The sequence below is a fragment of the Stigmatopora nigra genome, chromosome 18, assembly GCF_051989575.1.
Source record: "Stigmatopora nigra isolate UIUO_SnigA chromosome 18, RoL_Snig_1.1, whole genome shotgun sequence".
NCBI lineage: Eukaryota > Metazoa > Chordata > Actinopteri > Syngnathiformes > Syngnathidae > Stigmatopora > Stigmatopora nigra.
Genome location: NC_135525.1, coordinates 6634639 through 6651706, shown reverse-complemented (window position 1 = coordinate 6651706; position 17068 = coordinate 6634639). Strand labels below are relative to the sequence as shown.

Below are 17068 nucleotides of genomic sequence, written 5' to 3'. Positions count from 1 at the left end.
ACACGCACGCGCACATCTGCCTCATGTCAATTGAGTGCAAAGCGCTGTGATTTGAGAATGACCGGCCTGATTTGTCAATGGCTTTCATTCAGGGAATCTGTCGTGTCCGCTGAGATGACAAGTAATCAGGTGCTTTACTTCTGTCTTTCAGTATATTTTTCTGCTTTTTTTTACACCCTGAACAGTACACAAATGGTAATATGCTTGAAATAGATGCAAAATATGGATAAAAAGTAGGGACACACACTATAGTTTCAGTATTTGCTCAATATGATGAGGTCTTTCTTTTTTCTAAGAGATCGTGTCACTTCATTCATCTATTAAACTAGTTTCTCCAATAGTATACTAGAATGGGTAGTCAAATAGATGGGGCAGTTTTAGATTCTCTCATTTGATTGGCTAAAATAGAATTGGCATTTAAAATGGTCTGATAACAGCTAATTCTGAGAAATATTGGCATTTTTCAACTTTCCTCACATTTATTACACATTGTAAAAATTACTTAGCTTATTGGAGACCATTGATAGTGAGTGATGTCCAATCCATTTGAATCTATTGATTGCACTTGTTTTGATGGGAAATTAAAAAAAAAAAACATCTTTGAATGACATTTTTCATGGAAATGGTTTAAACTTTGTCCAAGTGATCTTAAAATTGCTCTTTAAAGTATTTTTTCCACCTGATCAAATTTGTGTGGTTCTATTCAATTGTACAATTTATAGTACTTTGACTAGAAAGCAATCTTCATTAAGAATCCCATCATTTCTTTAAATTCATTGACTTATCTCCCATTATTTTTCTCTCAAATAGTGAATGAATCTTCTCACATGTGAATCACTTGTTTTTCCTCTCGTATTAGTCTAGACGTAACATTGAATCTGTCAGCGTGCATGATTGTCCACGTTTCGTATTCCCGCTTGTATCGCAACCCCTGGAGACCCCTCAGCCTCGTGAGAGAATTAAGGCTCCGTGGGCAGAAAAGCCGCTAAGAGCGGATTACGCCAGTAAGCCGGGAGATGTTTTTCATGACGACTTGATGCTTAACACTCCCAAGTAACACGTCGGACAAGTCAACAAACAGCCCGCTGTAGGCTAGCCATTAACTCTTTCACAAGGAATTCTTGGAAATAGCATGCCCATTGGACAGAAAAGGCTTAATAATAAAATGAAATTTAAAGTAGTCACCCTTTCTCAGTTGCCTCAACTCCACCTACTAAAAATATCCCTGTTTTTACGCCCCCAAAATGAGCTATAAATGTATATATAATCTGCATATATAATAACAAGCATGCTGCCCATAGGCTTTCTATTCACTTGTCATTATGTCATCATGTACCAGTTAACACAGCAATAGAAAGCTAACATGGTCATCCATTCTGGTTGTGATGTCACACCCGGAATTAAGTGGGCGTTACTCTATGGATTGTTTTGGTGGAATAACTCTGAGGTGGTTAAAATTAAATAAAAACCCAGAATTAAGTGCTAAATTTGTCTTCTAAAGGTAACATATTATCAGCACAATTACTTTTCGACATGGTCATATTTCACGGCACCTTTTTAAAGTCGCTTAAAATTCAGGCTCCCCATGAAATGAACACGCAAGCTTCCATTGTCGTGTTTAAATATAAATAAGATGGCTGCGACGGTTGCCAATTTAGAGATGACTTGGCAGTTGGGCTTCGTAAGGTCAATGGTGGAGGCACAAGTGTAGGGAAAGTAGTAGTGGCATAATGTTGCGCCTATCGGATTCAATTCCCGCGCTCTTGCTATCTCTCTCTCTCTTTTTTTTCTTTTCTCAATTGAATTGCCTCCCATTGTCCGGTGGGCCCGCTTGTACTTCATCCATCTCGCTCTGTTGTCATCCATTAAACATGCTGCCTGATAGGACACAAAGGGCTGGGCAGACTCACAGTAGGGGAAGGCGCGGTCCAAAAATTTCAAGTTATCTACAATACTCGTATTTCAAATCACGATAACAGAACAGGCATTTGTCTTTAGAAATGAATTACCTCAGGAAGTAGCCAGGGAGTCCACTAATTGAAACGAAATAATCGGCTATAATATCATAAACTATCACTTCTTTAAACATGATAGAATGTCAATGTGATAACCTGCTATATTTTACTCGATTAATAAGCCGTCTAAAAATTATAATACTATGGTGTACTCATTTACATAATGGGTTAATATTCACTCTACACGATAACAAATACAAAGGAATATTTATTTATTTTTTTAACTAAACTAAACTAAAAACAGAAACAGAATACCTAGAGAAAACCCACACAAGCCCGGGAAGGGTATGCAAACTCCACACAGTGACATAAATCAATTTATGAATCAACATTTTATCTCCCGTATTACAGAATGTTAAAGTAGCATTTTATGGTCTGAAAAATGTTCATTTGTTTTTTCTTTTAAGGACTATGCCAGTAAACCTGAGTATATCTTTTAGAACCATTAATGATGATAGACGTTCAAATGGATGTCAACAACAGCCAATTTCTTAATGTGAGAAAGATGTGGGTTAATATTGATTTACAGTGTGTGTGAGGGTTAAATGAGATTTTGGCGGTGGAAGAACCCGTGGGCAGGCACAATGGAACACATCCATCTGGAGGTGAACACAAAAGCCATGTGCTGATAGTGTGCTTCCATGGTTGCTGTCAGCTACTCTCTCTCTCTCTTTCTCTCTCTCTCCCCCCTTTGTGTTTCTCTCACTCTGCAAGCATCTGATTGGCTTACACCTCGCAGGGAGCGGGATGCGGAGCGGCAGGAGGAGAGCGCAAGATGCCACCGACTGGCGTGGAACTTCCTCGCAACATGTTTGGCTTTCTTTTAGATGCTTTTCTTTTCAAAAGGTGGTTTCATTCCTCCATTGCTCTCACAGGGCCCCCCTTAAATGCACATCTGGAATAATGTGACGTCCCCCACCCAGCTAGCCCAATATGCCGGTGATGAAGGGGCTCCTGGCCCCCCAGAACACCTTCTTGGATAACATCGCCACTCGCTTCGACGGCACCCGTAAGTACTTGCTTCTTACTTCTTGTTTGACTTTTGGGTGTTTTATTTAATTTGTATTTGCTATGAAATTCTAAAGGTTTAAGTGCTCTTTTAATGGATGCAAATGGTACAGTATAGTACCTGTTTATCCACCTGTTCTTTCAAAACAGAATAATAGCTTGCGCTTGTGTAAACAAGCGCTCATCTTACACTGAGTAAATACATTAAGATGTTTTTTTTCAGTGTATATGGAATTTAATTTAGAATTTTTAAAAAGTATGCTAAAACTGATACACCGCACTGTCCCCTTTTATTTTAGATCATGGCCTCACTTTTTTGGTGCAATTTGTTTCCCAATTTTGTTAAGATTTCTGTTAATTGTATTTAATTGCATTGTCTAACATTAAAACTATTTTGTTTCATATTGCAAATTCAACAAATAAATAAATAAAATTAGTAGCCTTTTTGAGCAATTTTTAGCCACATAAAGGAGTAGCTTTTGATTAATTTTGCAAAGTACATCTTTGGGCATGATTAATGGCGGCAAATGTCAATTTTTAGCTTGGCGTTTGTTTGTTTTTGTCCAATTTCAGATTGTCACAACCCTCCTTTTACACATATAGAAAGAAATTACTATAGAATAATGAGTTAAATTGTTTTTAAAATCAAACACACAGTCACACTTAAATCATCATTTTTTTTCCTGAATCCCATAATAAATATTAAATTCCAACCGTGGCCCCTATTTTTTGCAGGTTTTTCGTTACCTTTCCCCAAAAAAGTTTGATATGGAAATCATGCCTCAACAAAGGTGATGCCTTGATATAAGAACCTCTTAAAATGTAAACAAAAAAATGACATAAGCATGGGATGATGTCATGTACTCATCTCCCTTCACAACATTTGATGACACGCGTTCTCCTTCCTATGTCAATTGAAGTCTTCCATCATGGTTATTGTCAGAGGGTCCGTTACTGTTGCAAACTCACCAAAATGATAGCAGTAGTGCTATCAACTGCCTTCCTAGCCTCTTGTTTTGTAGCTGCCACCTCCCCAGGGGGGGCGAGGCTTGTTCTCGTAGGGGGCCGTGGGGACGTTATGTGTTGTGTTTCAACTATCTTCCCGAATATGATGCAATTTTCAAATGCTTTTATATGACAAGCATCTGCGCTTTGTACACATTCCCCCGACATTTATTTGTTGTTACAATTGAAGGGCACGCCACATCGGAACACCCTCGCAGGTGCACGCTACGTAGCCCGGGAGACGTAGGTTGCCCACCTGTTGTAAAAATAGAATTAATGAGGGAACGCTAGTGTCGATTCCTGTCGGTGGAAGACAAATAGTTAACTTGTTTCAGCGCTGATCAAGTCGGCAGGTGCAAAAAATATGGTAGAAAAGTAGGTCAGGTTCATCTAGTTTTTTTTGCGAATATATTCATTCTGAAACCTTTTTATATTAATAGTGTGGGTGTGTGTAGCCATGTATACAAAATTACAGCATCAGTTACTGTCAGATTAACATTTTTTCTGGAGTTTTATCCAGTTTTCCTCCATTTCTCACTCTAAATAAGATACAAAATATGTGAAATCTTGCCATCATAGTTCAGTATTAACTACAAACTCAATAAAAATGAAGATCACAGCTGGCTGGCTGCAGCAAAGTGCAAAGGTCACAGTCCCCTGAAGCAGTGCAAAAATGGCTGATACTCAAAATAGCTTCAGTCTTGTTGACCCTGGTGACAGATCACCACCTCCTTTATTAGGAATAACACCCTCTTATTTTTAATCTTTAGTATTTCTTCAACTAGACTATACTACCAGAGTATAATAAAGATTACATTTTGCTATCATTCGAGGCAGTGCACTATAAAATGTGTCACATCGGCGAAAATGTCGAGGTGAAAAAGTGCAGACTTGGCAGCAGCAAATGTCAAAACACTATATTTTGATCTTCCACCAGCCTTTAAATTGTTCGTCTCCCCAAATATGCTTTCACATTAACTTCACTGTTTGATTGTTCTCTTTTTTTTTTTAAACAAAACCCATTAGGTTTTAATGAATTTTGTTTAGCCGAGGGCATTCATTTCTCACTACGATGGATTGAGGTTTAGGGGGAAAAAAATAAAAAAATTAAGCCCGAAAAGCAATTAGATGCAAAGTTGACTTTTAATTTTGATGTCCTTGTTCAGAGTTACAATGTTTTTAAATCTTAAATCATTTACTGACATTGACAGCGATTCACATGCAATCCAATTGAATTTAAATGAGTACCTCATTAGTAGATGCCCAATCCATTCAAACTGGGATGGTGGCATACTGCCATTTTCCCATTTCAAATGGGTTGGACATCTCTTGCCTTTAAAGGACAGCCAATGAGTTAATATTTTATTTCCAATTAGTATTTTTTTGGGACAGTATTAAACAAAATCGGTGTAGTACAGTACATAATTATGTTGTCATATGATAAGAACCAAAAATAACTTAACCCAGAAGTAAAACTTAGATTTTAACATGTTATCACATCATGATCTACCATAACTTTTCATGTTTAAACACTATATTCATCATTTTTAAATTTGTTAATGAATTTAGTTTGATTGTCCAAGTGCAGTAGCCTATCTTGTTATAACATAATGGATGCATTTTCCAAATTAGTGCAATTTTATAGGTTTTTTCCCATATAAATGTCTTGTGCGTGCAACTTTAGAAGATTCCATTGTATCGCTTTAAAGTGGGAACTATTTCATCACCTCATTGCCTCTTACTTTGCAATTGTTTTTTTAGAGCAATGTGCATCAGATTAGCCATAAAAAGCAGCTGGCACTCGCCTCCTTGTCAAGTGCGCCACAATAAAGTCTTCACGGCACCCCGCAGATTAGCTCCAATTGCACATATTCATCACAGCCGAGTGTTGCCGAGCTCAAGCGGGACCACTCGCTCTCGTCGCAACATTCCATAAAACGTATCCTTTTAATCACCAAAAACAATAACAAAAAGTCCCACTGTGAGATTAGTCCATCAAACACACAGCAGGCTGACCAAAATTGAACTTTAAAAAAGGAGCACACTTCTTATGAATCAAATTTAGTAAAACAATTAAGGATGTTATTTGCCCAAATTCATCACCATGGAATACATTTTTGGTTCTGTAGATGATTTGCAATATTTGTCTATTACAAAGTTAAACTTTGACAATTTTGTTGCCAAACGCTATTCTTTTAATAAAACGGCATATCTAAAAAAAGGACAATGTTTTACATTTAAGTAGAATGTTAAAGCAGTCATGATTGTATTTATTCAATGGAATCCTTTTATTGTCATACAAATATATTCAAATTTAAAGTTACATCACAAAGTGAACAAATAACAACAATTGAACATAAAAATCACTAAATAGTAAATAATCTAAAAATGTGTAGTAAATAAATACTCAACACAACAACATACAAACTGATAAATAGCCAATTAATAATAATAAAAATCATTAAATAAATCCCCAATAAAAAATAAATTAATTAATTGATAAATGAATCCTCAATAAATAATCAATAAATGAATAATGAATAAATAGGTAGTCAACATAAATAGTCAAGGACACACAATTTTTATTATTTTCAAAATTGTTCTTTTAAATTTTTGAAAATTCAAACAACAACATTACTCAAATCAACTGATTCTCACTGCACTTATCAAAACTGTCTTTATGGCTTTAACACCCTTAAATTGCTTCCATTTGGGATGTCTATTGCAGTCAATGGCAGACAATGAGCTAACTAGTCATGTTAAAATCCTCCATAGTCATTTTCAAAAGTCGCGTGCTTGTTTTTACTAAAAAAAATGCTGCTTTGTTTACGATAATTCCAAAAGTAATTTGTTTACAAGATGTTTTTTTTCCTCTTAGCAGTTGAGTGGTTTTGGTCCAAACATTTGTTGGAACACGGTGGATAATCGGCACGTAAGCATGTGACAATACAAAACAGTCTAATCTTGTTCCAGAGATTGCTGTGGTATTTTCTACCCATCCTTTAACAGCACATCTGGCTATAATCTGATGGCATTTCTCACCATTTTATACCACAAATCAAAACAATTCCAATTTGCAATAACATCAAAAAGTGTCATAAAAGACTGTCATTTGAACGACACAAAAATAATAAGTTTTTCTCCATCAGAATTTGCAACATTAAGCCGCCACGTGACAAAAAATGATGCAAATTGCGTGCCAACGAGCTAAACAAGTGGCGTAATTTGACATTTGGATGAATTACACTCATCAACTGTTTTATGACTTTTGTTCAGCGTCTTTTCCATGAGTAATAACGATAATAAGGCTGGCGAGGCAAAGTAATAACGCGGTTAATAAGAAGCTAAAGGCCGGTGCTGCGAGATATTATTGCATGTTGATGAGCGCGGCAAATAGAAATCATCACATACTCTGGTTTAATTTGTTCTAATGTGTCATGTAGACTTGCTTCCGGTCCCTTTATTGCGTCCAGAGCAACAGTCAAATATGGTTTTAATATGGTATTTGCTGGCAGGCTTTGTACCTTCAAATAGAACACGACCAATTTGCTTCAAGTGAAAACCAATGGGTGCTGGAAAAGAATGGGTTTAAATAGGTAGGGATATTTTTAGTCTGGTTTGATTGCTTGTTTTTAAATTAAAAAACTTAGTGTAACATTAGGGACTATCAATTTTCTGGTACACAATTTTAAAAGTTTTTGTCTAATATATCTTATCATATTGACTTGTTTGGGGACTATTTTAGAATAAAGTGTTTTCTTGGAACAGTTCATATTTTGCTGTACTAGAACAATGTTATTAAACTTTTAGTAATTTTGTTTTGCTGGACATTTTAGAATATAGAATCATCTTTAAAGTTAATGGTTGTCTCGGAACTGTCCATATTTTGCTGAGGGAAAACAAAATTGACTATTATCCTTTTCTTTTGAATTAAAACTGACATTTTGTAGATCATTTTTTTGTCCGTACTTAGAAAAGTTTTTATATTATTTCAGAAAACATCAAGAAAAGTACTCCAAAACATCTCTTTGTCTTTTTCTGCAGACAGCAACTTCTTGCTGGGCAACGCCCAGGGCCAGCGCGGCTATCCCATCGTATACTGCTCGGACGGTTTCTGCGAGCTGACGGGCTTCACCCGCACCGAGGTCATGCAGAAAAACTGCAGCTGCCGCTTCCTGTACGGTGCAGACACCAGTGAGCGCGTCTCCCAGCAGATGGAGAAGGCGCTGGAGGGTCGAGAGGAATACCAGGCACAGGTCCACTTCTACAGAAAGAATGGTATTCACATCATCATAATTATTATTCCATCCATCACAATCAATCCTATATATACACAATGTGAATGAAGGCCTTTGATTAAAGTGCAGTGCTTAGTATACTAAATAGAAAACTTCATATAGTACTTGCAATATTAATACTTAAGGATTTGTTGACATTTATTTACACTTTATTGTCTAGTATAACTTCTAAATTCCAATATTTTCATTCATTGCTTGGTTTTATTTTTTATATGAATATTTAATGCTATCAAGTTTAAACAATAAAGTCAATAAGTCTACTATATATTTAGTAAATTGAACAAAAATATTAAAACATAAGCAAAATAGAAAAAGCTTTTGATTATTTTTGCCATATCACACCAATAACTCAAAGTATTAGTAAGGTGAAGGTCTAAAAGAAAATATACATACTGCATATATTTTAAACATATACAAACTTTATAAATTCCAAAAATCAATATAAATTTAAAATCAAATTCAGAAGATGTTTTGGTTTGTTTTAAAATACACACTAATTAGACAGACATAAAAAAATACCTAAGTATAGTCCAACCACATTTTAAATAATAATCAATATCCATAGAAACACACAAAAAGGCATTCAATCTTACAAGTCCATTTTTATCTTGTGCTATGGCCTCATTGATTTTTTTTCTTCTCCAAACTATTGTCAGGAATCGCTTTCTGGTGCTTGCTGGACATCGTGCCCATCAAGAACGAAAAAGGCGAGATGGTCCTCTTCCTCTTCTCCTTCAAGGACATCACCGACAGCCACGGCAAATGTCACCACAACAGCACCAAAGATGGTAGACTTCTCTCACATCCTCTCTTTTTTCCCCTCCCTATTAGCATTCTGTGGTTTGTGATCCAATCGTTGCACTTTGCTAGTTTTAGAAGAGGACAAACGTCGAAGGAGGAAGGGCAGCTCCCACCTGAGCGAGGCCCGGAAGCGAGGGCGTACCGTTTTGTACCGGATCACCAGCCACTTCTCGCGAGGAGGCAAAGGCGACATCAACCTGGGTGGGGTGAGTACCCCAATGAATCATCCTGTTTCCATTCAATTGAATGGGATGTTCATTGCTGTCAATGGCAGCCAATGAGTTACTGACCCCGAAGTTATAATTTTAGAAATAAATCCCAGAAAATTGGCTATCTCAATCTAGTGCAAAGCCTGCTAGGATTACTTTTTTTTTGCCCTCCGGACTTAATGAAACGCTGAGTCCTCGCCAGGCCGCTTGTCCTTTTTCCAATCACTGGATTCACGCCGCGACATCTGGATGAAAGGCAAATTAAAAAGAAGCCGGTCAGAAGGGACGGAGGAAATGTAGAGGAAAACAAAGCCGGCTTTTTTTCGACATGCCATGGACACTCATTAAAGTGCTAAACGCTCTTCGTGGCGATCAATCTTCTTCTGCTTTGAACCAAAATGGTCGTCTTTTCTTGTACTGCTTTTTTGTAGGTCTTACCAATTAAATTTTCCTTTGTGAATATGGCTATTCAGGTAGGATTTTTATACAATTGGAAGACATTACTGTACCCCAAATTTTCACTTGGAACCAAAATGGCATCCTTCCAGTGGCTTTTTGAGACATTTATGAGGGTCTACTCATGACGGACATTACTAATTTCGCTATGTGAATCTGTCTATGAGGGTCTGATTTAAAAAAAAAAATGAATTTCAAAGTTGCATAACTGCCCCAAAATGTACATTTTGAACCAAAATGGAAGACTGTATGGCTTTTCAAACATAACTCTTTTGAGATTGTCGCATTACCGCTCCCAAAATCTTCACTTTGAACCAAAATGGTGGACTTCCTTGCTTGTTTTGATTGCTTCTTCTGCATTTCTCAGAATATGATGGACAGACCATCGGTCCCAGAGTACAAAGTGGCGGCAGTACAGAAATCTCGCTTCCTGCTGCTGCACTACAGCGTATCCAAGGCTCTGTGGGATTGGTTGATCTTGTTGGCCACCTTCTACGTCGCCGTGACCGTGCCGTACAACGTCAGCTTCACGCCCTACGACGACTCCGTTACAGCTGGACGTTCGACCATCGTCAGCGACATTGCTGTCGAAATGCTCTTCCTCACAGGTCAATATGAGTCAAGTCATTCATTGAAAGTGCGCCTCATAGTGCGGAAAATACCATTTTAGTATGTCCATTGCACCAACACATTTCATTGCTTTGAATACCTTTTTTTTGTTGTTGCAGATATCATCCTGAACTTCCGCACAACTTTTGTGAGCCAATCGGGTCAGGTGGTGTACCAATCGCGCTCCATTTGCATTCACTATGCCACCACCTGGTTCTTTGTGGACCTGGTAGCAGCGCTGCCCTTTGACCTTCTCTATGCCTTCAACATCACAGTGGTAAGGCGCCTCGATTTCCCAATGTCTTCTTGCCGCAAGGCCAAAATTTTAAAAACAAAAATGTCGGGATCAACAGACCTCGCTGGTGCACTTGCTGAAGACGGTGCGTCTGTTGAGGCTATTGCGCCTACTTCAGAAACTGGACCGCTACTCACAGTACAGCGCTATGGTTCTCACGCTTTTAATGTCCGCGTTTGCCCTGCTGGCGCACTGGATGGCCTGCATCTGGTATATTATTGGACGCAAAGAGCTGGAAACCAGCGACTCCTGGGAAATAGGTGAGGCGACCAGTCGGATAGACGTACGGGCAGCGGTTTTAATGAGGTGCGCCGACCCGACAGGCTGGCTCCACGAGCTGGGCAAACGACAGGAAACGCCGTACGTCAACAACACGGCGGGCGGTCCGTCAGTGCGCAGCTCGTACATCGCCGCTCTCTACTTCACTCTCAGCAGCTTGACCAGCGTCGGGTTCGGAAACGTGTGCGCCAACACCGACGCCGAAAAGATTTTCTCCATCTGCACAATGCTTGTGGGCGGTAAGGGCTTCTTTTTGTTGGCCGAGTTGATGTTGGATGTTCTACTGGTGAGAGTGAACTGGGCTTTCCTCGTAGCACTGATGCACGCCCTGGTTTTCGGGAATGTGACGGCCATCATCCAGCGCATGTATTCGCGCCGGTCCCTATACCACACGCGCATGAAGGACCTGAAGGACTTCATTCGCGTGCACGGGTTGCCGCAGCAGCTCAAGCAACGCATGCTGGAGTACTTTCAGACCACTTGGTCAGTCAACAACGGCATTGATGCAAATGAGGTAAGAAGTTGGGGAAAAAATCTTCAAGTGCAAAAATGCAGTGGTTCACTTTTTCTTACACTTGTTTGACTCGTTGTATTTGTTTTTTTTTGTATTTTCTCTTTGAGGAGGTTGACAATTTGAATTTTCTTCTCAAAATTGGAAGTCAAAACTAGGAATAGCTTATTAAATCCATAAAAAAACATTTGTTAGTAATTTTTGTATATGTTGATTGCTTATATTTTTGTAAGTGCTGTAGTTTGTCTTGTCTTCAAGATTGCAATTCATAATCTATACATCTATACATTTATTGTAAATGTTTAATTAATTTTTAAAAATTTTAAATCTTTTACTTTTTTTAATGATAATTTACAAATGAGATACATTTTAAAACAATTATTCTATTAAAAGTTCATTCATTCATTTCAGAAAGACTAACTATCAAATTCAAGCAATGTCTAAAATGAGTCAAAACCTGTAACAAAAACCTTGCCCACTCAGACTTGCGCATCTTTTTTTTTCCAACACCATGTTTCAAGTTTTACTCCCTTCCCGCAGCTACTTCACGACTTCCCCGACGAGCTCCGTGCCGACATCGCCACGCACCTGAACAAGGACATCCTGCAGCTTCCCGTCTTCAAGGGCGCCAGCCGCGGCTGCCTGCGCTCGCTCTCGCTACACATCAAGACCTCCTTCTGCGTACCCGGCGAGTACTTGATCCGCCAAGGCGACGCACTGCACGCCAACTACTTTGTCTGCTCCGGCTCCCTGGAAGTACTCAAGGACGGCATGGTCCTAGCCATACTAGGTACGAACACATTGCCCCCCATCAGCCGTAAACGTGACTGACCCCAAAAAGTCCACCCTAACCCTGACACTTATATGTTGTTGATTTTTTTTTGTGATGTGATGGCAGGAAAAGGCGACCTAATCGGCTGCGACCTGCCGGAGAGCGAGCAGGTGATCAAGACCAATGCGGACGTCAAGGCTCTGACCTACTGCGACCTTCAGTACATAAGCGTGCGAGGGCTGAGGGAAGTGCTCGACCTTTACCCCGAGTACGCCGGGGTCTTCACCTCAGACATCCACAACAACATCACATACAATCTTCGCCAGGGCAGCCAGGATGAGGTACGCAATTATTGATTTCTTTATTGTGAAATGTGAATAGTTGGACATTTTTTACCCCCACATGCATACACAGGTCATGATAAAATATGGTTTATTAAAAATTCCCCCTAAATATCAAGAAATGACTTAAAATCAAATGGAAGTGGGCCCGAAATTGGCACGATGTGACCTAAAATGAACAAAAAGTGACACAAACTTGCCTTCAAATCGAAAGAAACTGACCCAAAATCAATAAGAATTAACATGAATAGCCTTGGAATCTTTAAAATTTAAAATGTATTTTAATGAATTGAACACTTTGGCATTCTGGTGCTAAATTCCATCAACATTTTAATTAAAATCCATTTTTTTTCCCCATCACTTTATGACTGTCGTTCTAATTCTAGCGGGGCACCCCCCACGTGTCCCCATCACTAAACCCCCCCAAGCTATTAAACATCAAAAGTCAAATAATGCTTCGCTTGGTTTCCAACTCGTCTCGCACCATCTGTTCAGAGTTTGAGGGCAAACAAAATGAGGTCCGGTAGTGACGCAGCGGGGGAGCGTAGCCACCGTGCTCCGGGACGCTGTCCAGTTCCCGTGGCTGTTAGACAGAAAAGCTACAAAAACTGTTGCCAAGGAAACAGACCTTCGTTATTGTGTCCAATTTGCCAGATGAATGGCTATTTTTAGCATTTCCACAGTCAGGGAAAACCCTTAAAATCCTTCAAGCTCCTTTTTTATTATAATTTGCTGAAAGAAGACAGATTTGTCAGAACTGGGTTCAGTCCAGACTGATTGTGAATTAACATTACCATAGTCTGCATAGCTCCAGGAAGACTTATTTAGTCAGTTCTGGTCTTCCCCCCCACCCCCAGAACACTTTTTGGGGAGGTGATTTGGGTTAGTTTGAACTTTGGGAGGAGGGAAATCAAAATGGAAATGCAGTCAGTTGCACGCTTCATGTTTTTTTCTCTCTCTGCAGGGAATCGGCAGGTTTTCAAGGTCACCCAGGATCTCGCATGTGAGTTCGTTACAATGTCTTTTTCAAATGTGATAAGAAAGGTGTGTGTGTGTGTGTGTATCTGGGAGGGGGGAGAATAAAAGAGAAGCAGGTGGTGTTGGGTGGGTTGAGGTCCCTGTAGTGAGCTAAGTGGGTCAATAGTTCCAGTTGGGACCATTTCTGAGCAAGTGTACTTGCTTGACACCATTTTATCTCAAGTTTTCTTGACGTCTTTTTCAAACTATAAGTCGCGCTACCCAATGAATGCAAAATGAAAGAGGAAAGTTATTTGTGTTAGCTGGAGTGTTATGTTGCATTTTGGGGGGGCAGTTTTTGGATTCATCAGAAAAGAACAAACATTAAATCAGTAGTAAAATAGAGAACAGCAGCACCTGTCAATAATAGAAATTAACAGTTTTTTCAAATAACTATATATATGGCATAAAAAAACACAAAAGCTGTTAGCGGTTAGACTGGGGAAAGGAATAGTCAAAAAAGTCATATAATTCGCACTTGAGTATATAAACTTGCAACTTATAGTCCGGAAAGTACAGTATATAGTATATGTACAGTAAATGAATAAATCTAATATAAAATATTCTTAATTATTATTAATATAAACATGTATTTATATACTCAGCAAATATAGTACATGCTAAAAAGTATTTGATAATTGTCATGGTCTCTATGTGTATATTTACTCAAAAAAGGTCTATTTGAAGGTTTTAGTAATGGGACATTTGTTTTGAATATTTTCATTTTTTTGGTAGGCTTCCAAGCATAATGACATCATGATATCATCTATTCTTGGGAACAAAAAGTGGCTAAAAGAAGTCTTATTTGACCCTGTCTATCAGGAAGCACGGCGGGCCCCCACGCCAGAAAGCAAGCGCGAGGAATCTGCCGACTGCTCGCACTCGTCCCGCCGCAATCTGCTGCTGCCCAACCTAAGCAGCCCGGTGCGCCGCACCTCGCTGGGGAACTTGTTGGGCGACGAACTGCGGCAATTCAACGCCCTGCGCCGCTGCCGCTCGCCGAACCTCAGCCGCGGCTTCCTGGGCCACGTGGCCTCGTCGTCCTCGCCTCAGACGCCGGTCAAACCCCAACGCCAGGCCGGGGAGGACCGTAGACCTTCCAAGCTCCTCATCCCCACCGTAACCTGCTTCGCACCTCCGGAACTTAGTCCCAGGTGATTAACGTCCCCTCGGTGTGGCACTCCGCCGGGTACTAATTGAAAGCATTCTCAAGGGTGGTGGATGGCGTCGAGGACAACGGACCCTCCTTTCATTTCAACGTGGAGCCTGTCGGGAGCAAAGCCAGGAGAAGAAGCAGCGGTGGCGGCGGCCAAGGTAAGTGGATCTGTCGCCGTCTGTCAGCCGGGGTCGCCCCGATGCCATTTGGCGTGTACATGAGAGCCCTCGCCCATTAGATAGGGAGGGGCTGGTTTTGAAAGCTCATTTACATTGCTAAAGAGAAATGCAAAGTCATTTTCTTAACTATTTTGGGCCGGGAAAAAAAATCAACCCCATACAAACCTGGATTTAGAAAATGTATGTATTTTTTCTTTTTCAAATAACGTACCGATTTTCAGAGAAATCAATATTATTGCTACATCCTACAACTGGTATGCTTTCCCACCGCTGGTAATCTCGTAGACTGGACACGGGTCAACTCCCAAGTGCTCCTGGAAACCGAGGACATCCGCCAGAGCATCAGTGAACTCCACCAAAAGGTGCACTTCCCAATTTTGTTTTTATATTATTTTATAGTTATGACATTTAAACGGTATAAATAGCAACATACTGTAATTTACAGACTACGAGCCATTACATTTCACCCCACTATTCTATTACAGTGTGGTTTATATATGAACATGTACAGTATATTTTCTTATGTTGTTGTGTCTTATGTTTAAAAAAAACCTGTACATTAATTGGATATTTATTAGATAGGTTAGTTATCCTACCTCATAAGAAAAACTTATTCTGGTTTTGGAATGAACATAAATACCCCACAGTCGACTCCAACTGTTGTCAGGTAGCGAGCACTCATTAATCAAAAAGGCTCTCCGGTGAGCTGACTCAACATTTCCCAACCCAAAAACAGATGCCCATCCGGCACATTTGAAAGTAAATCTAACTTTCTCTCTACGCAGATGAGCACGTTAAGCCAGGAAGTGTCGGATCTGGCCGGCGGCCTGCGCCAAGCCACGCATCTCCTCCAAGCTCATGTGACCGAGCGCCAGAACTCCACCCCCCACCCTCAGATGACGCTCACCGCCCAGTGTCACGCCGGCCCTTTGGCCGCGGCGCCACCATGGAACCGTTTAGGCTTCCCCGACGGAGGCCTCGTCTGCCCGACCGCCGTCAGCCGGTCGCAGCCCGCTCTGTGCCTGGACACGGACCCCGACTCTTACCCTCTCCTCGGCCCGCCCCAAACGTGGCACGAAGAGGTGCGCCGTTTAACCCGAGACTCGCATCCGTCTTTAAATCCCGTTTCTCCGTCCCCGTTAGCATCGGAGTGCCTGATGGACAGCGAGAGCACGTCTCGGTCCAGCGTCGGCGTGCAGACGCAAAGCAGCGAGCAGTCGTGGTGTCCGGACTTTACGGATTAAAAAAAAGAAACAAAGAGCAGTATTTCCCACAAACCCCTACTGTGTCCCATTGACATTGATAGACGTCTGATCCATTTTGAATGGGGAAGGCTGGCAGCAAACTATCATTTTCAAGGGAAGTGAATCTTTCTGAGGTGAGAGTTCATTCATAACTTTTTGACTGTCATTGACAGAGATAGATGTCCAATCTATTTTGAGGTAGAGGCCCTGACAGCAAACGATCACGTTCCATTGGAAGTTAAAGTTTCTGAGGTGAGAGTTAATTCACAATTCATCATCTGTCATGGACAGTTATAGACATCTAATATATTTTGAATGGCAGAAGCTGGTGGCAAATGATCCCCAGCTTCTCCCAGTCAAAATAGATTGGATGTGTGTCACTGGCAAAGGCAGGTAATCAGCAACAAAACCGGAAAATAGACAAGTACCCTTTAAATGACATATGGATGCCTCTTTTTTTAAAAGAATAAATTATAAAGTGTCCCACTGTCTTTTCCATGTTTTTTTCCTAATTTTTCACTGAAACAACAACAATTTGGCTGAGAATCATTAACAACGCAATGTCACAAAAAGGTGAAGATTCTGCAAAAAAAAGAGTTTATATATATATATATATATATATATATATATATATATATATATATATATATATATATATATATATATATATATATATATATATATATATATATATATATATATATATATATATATATATATATATATATATATATATATATATATATATATATATATATATATATATATATATATATATATATATATATATATATATATATATATATATATATATATATATATATATATATATATATATATATATATATATATATATATATATATATATATATA

At 39.5% G+C, this 17068-nt stretch overlaps 1 protein-coding gene across 1 annotated transcript; it reads left to right on the top strand.

Annotated features, from left to right (window-relative positions):
* Nucleotides 1–2570: 2570 nt before the first annotated feature.
* Nucleotides 2571–16783, top strand: LOC144211247 (voltage-gated delayed rectifier potassium channel KCNH4-like). The gene is made up of 16 exons (XM_077738326.1): nucleotides 2571–3024; nucleotides 8073–8306; nucleotides 8983–9114; nucleotides 9197–9333; nucleotides 10160–10400; nucleotides 10521–10678; nucleotides 10755–10956; nucleotides 11020–11214; nucleotides 11290–11489; nucleotides 12027–12276; nucleotides 12385–12599; nucleotides 13564–13602; nucleotides 14439–14770; nucleotides 14830–14930; nucleotides 15237–15313; nucleotides 15737–16783. The coding sequence occupies exons 1-16, from the start codon at nucleotides 2949–2951 to the stop codon at nucleotides 16193–16195; spliced, it is 3048 nt and encodes a 1015-aa protein (XP_077594452.1). The 5' UTR covers nucleotides 2571–2948; the 3' UTR covers nucleotides 16196–16783.
* The last annotated feature ends 285 nt before the right edge of the window (nucleotides 16784–17068 follow it).

Bases quoted from the DNA above. Each gene is read 5' to 3' on its own strand.
- LOC144211247 (XM_077738326.1), top strand. From the start codon at position 2,949: ATGCCGGTGATGAAGGGGCTCCTGGCCCCCCAGAACACCTTCTTGGAT. The intron at 8,307-8,982 runs GTATTCACATCA...AACTATTGTCAG, and splicing joins CCACTTCTACAGAAAGAATG to GAATCGCTTTCTGGTGCTTG. The intron at 11,490-12,026 runs GTAAGAAGTTGG...CCCTTCCCGCAG, and splicing joins ACGGCATTGATGCAAATGAG to CTACTTCACGACTTCCCCGA.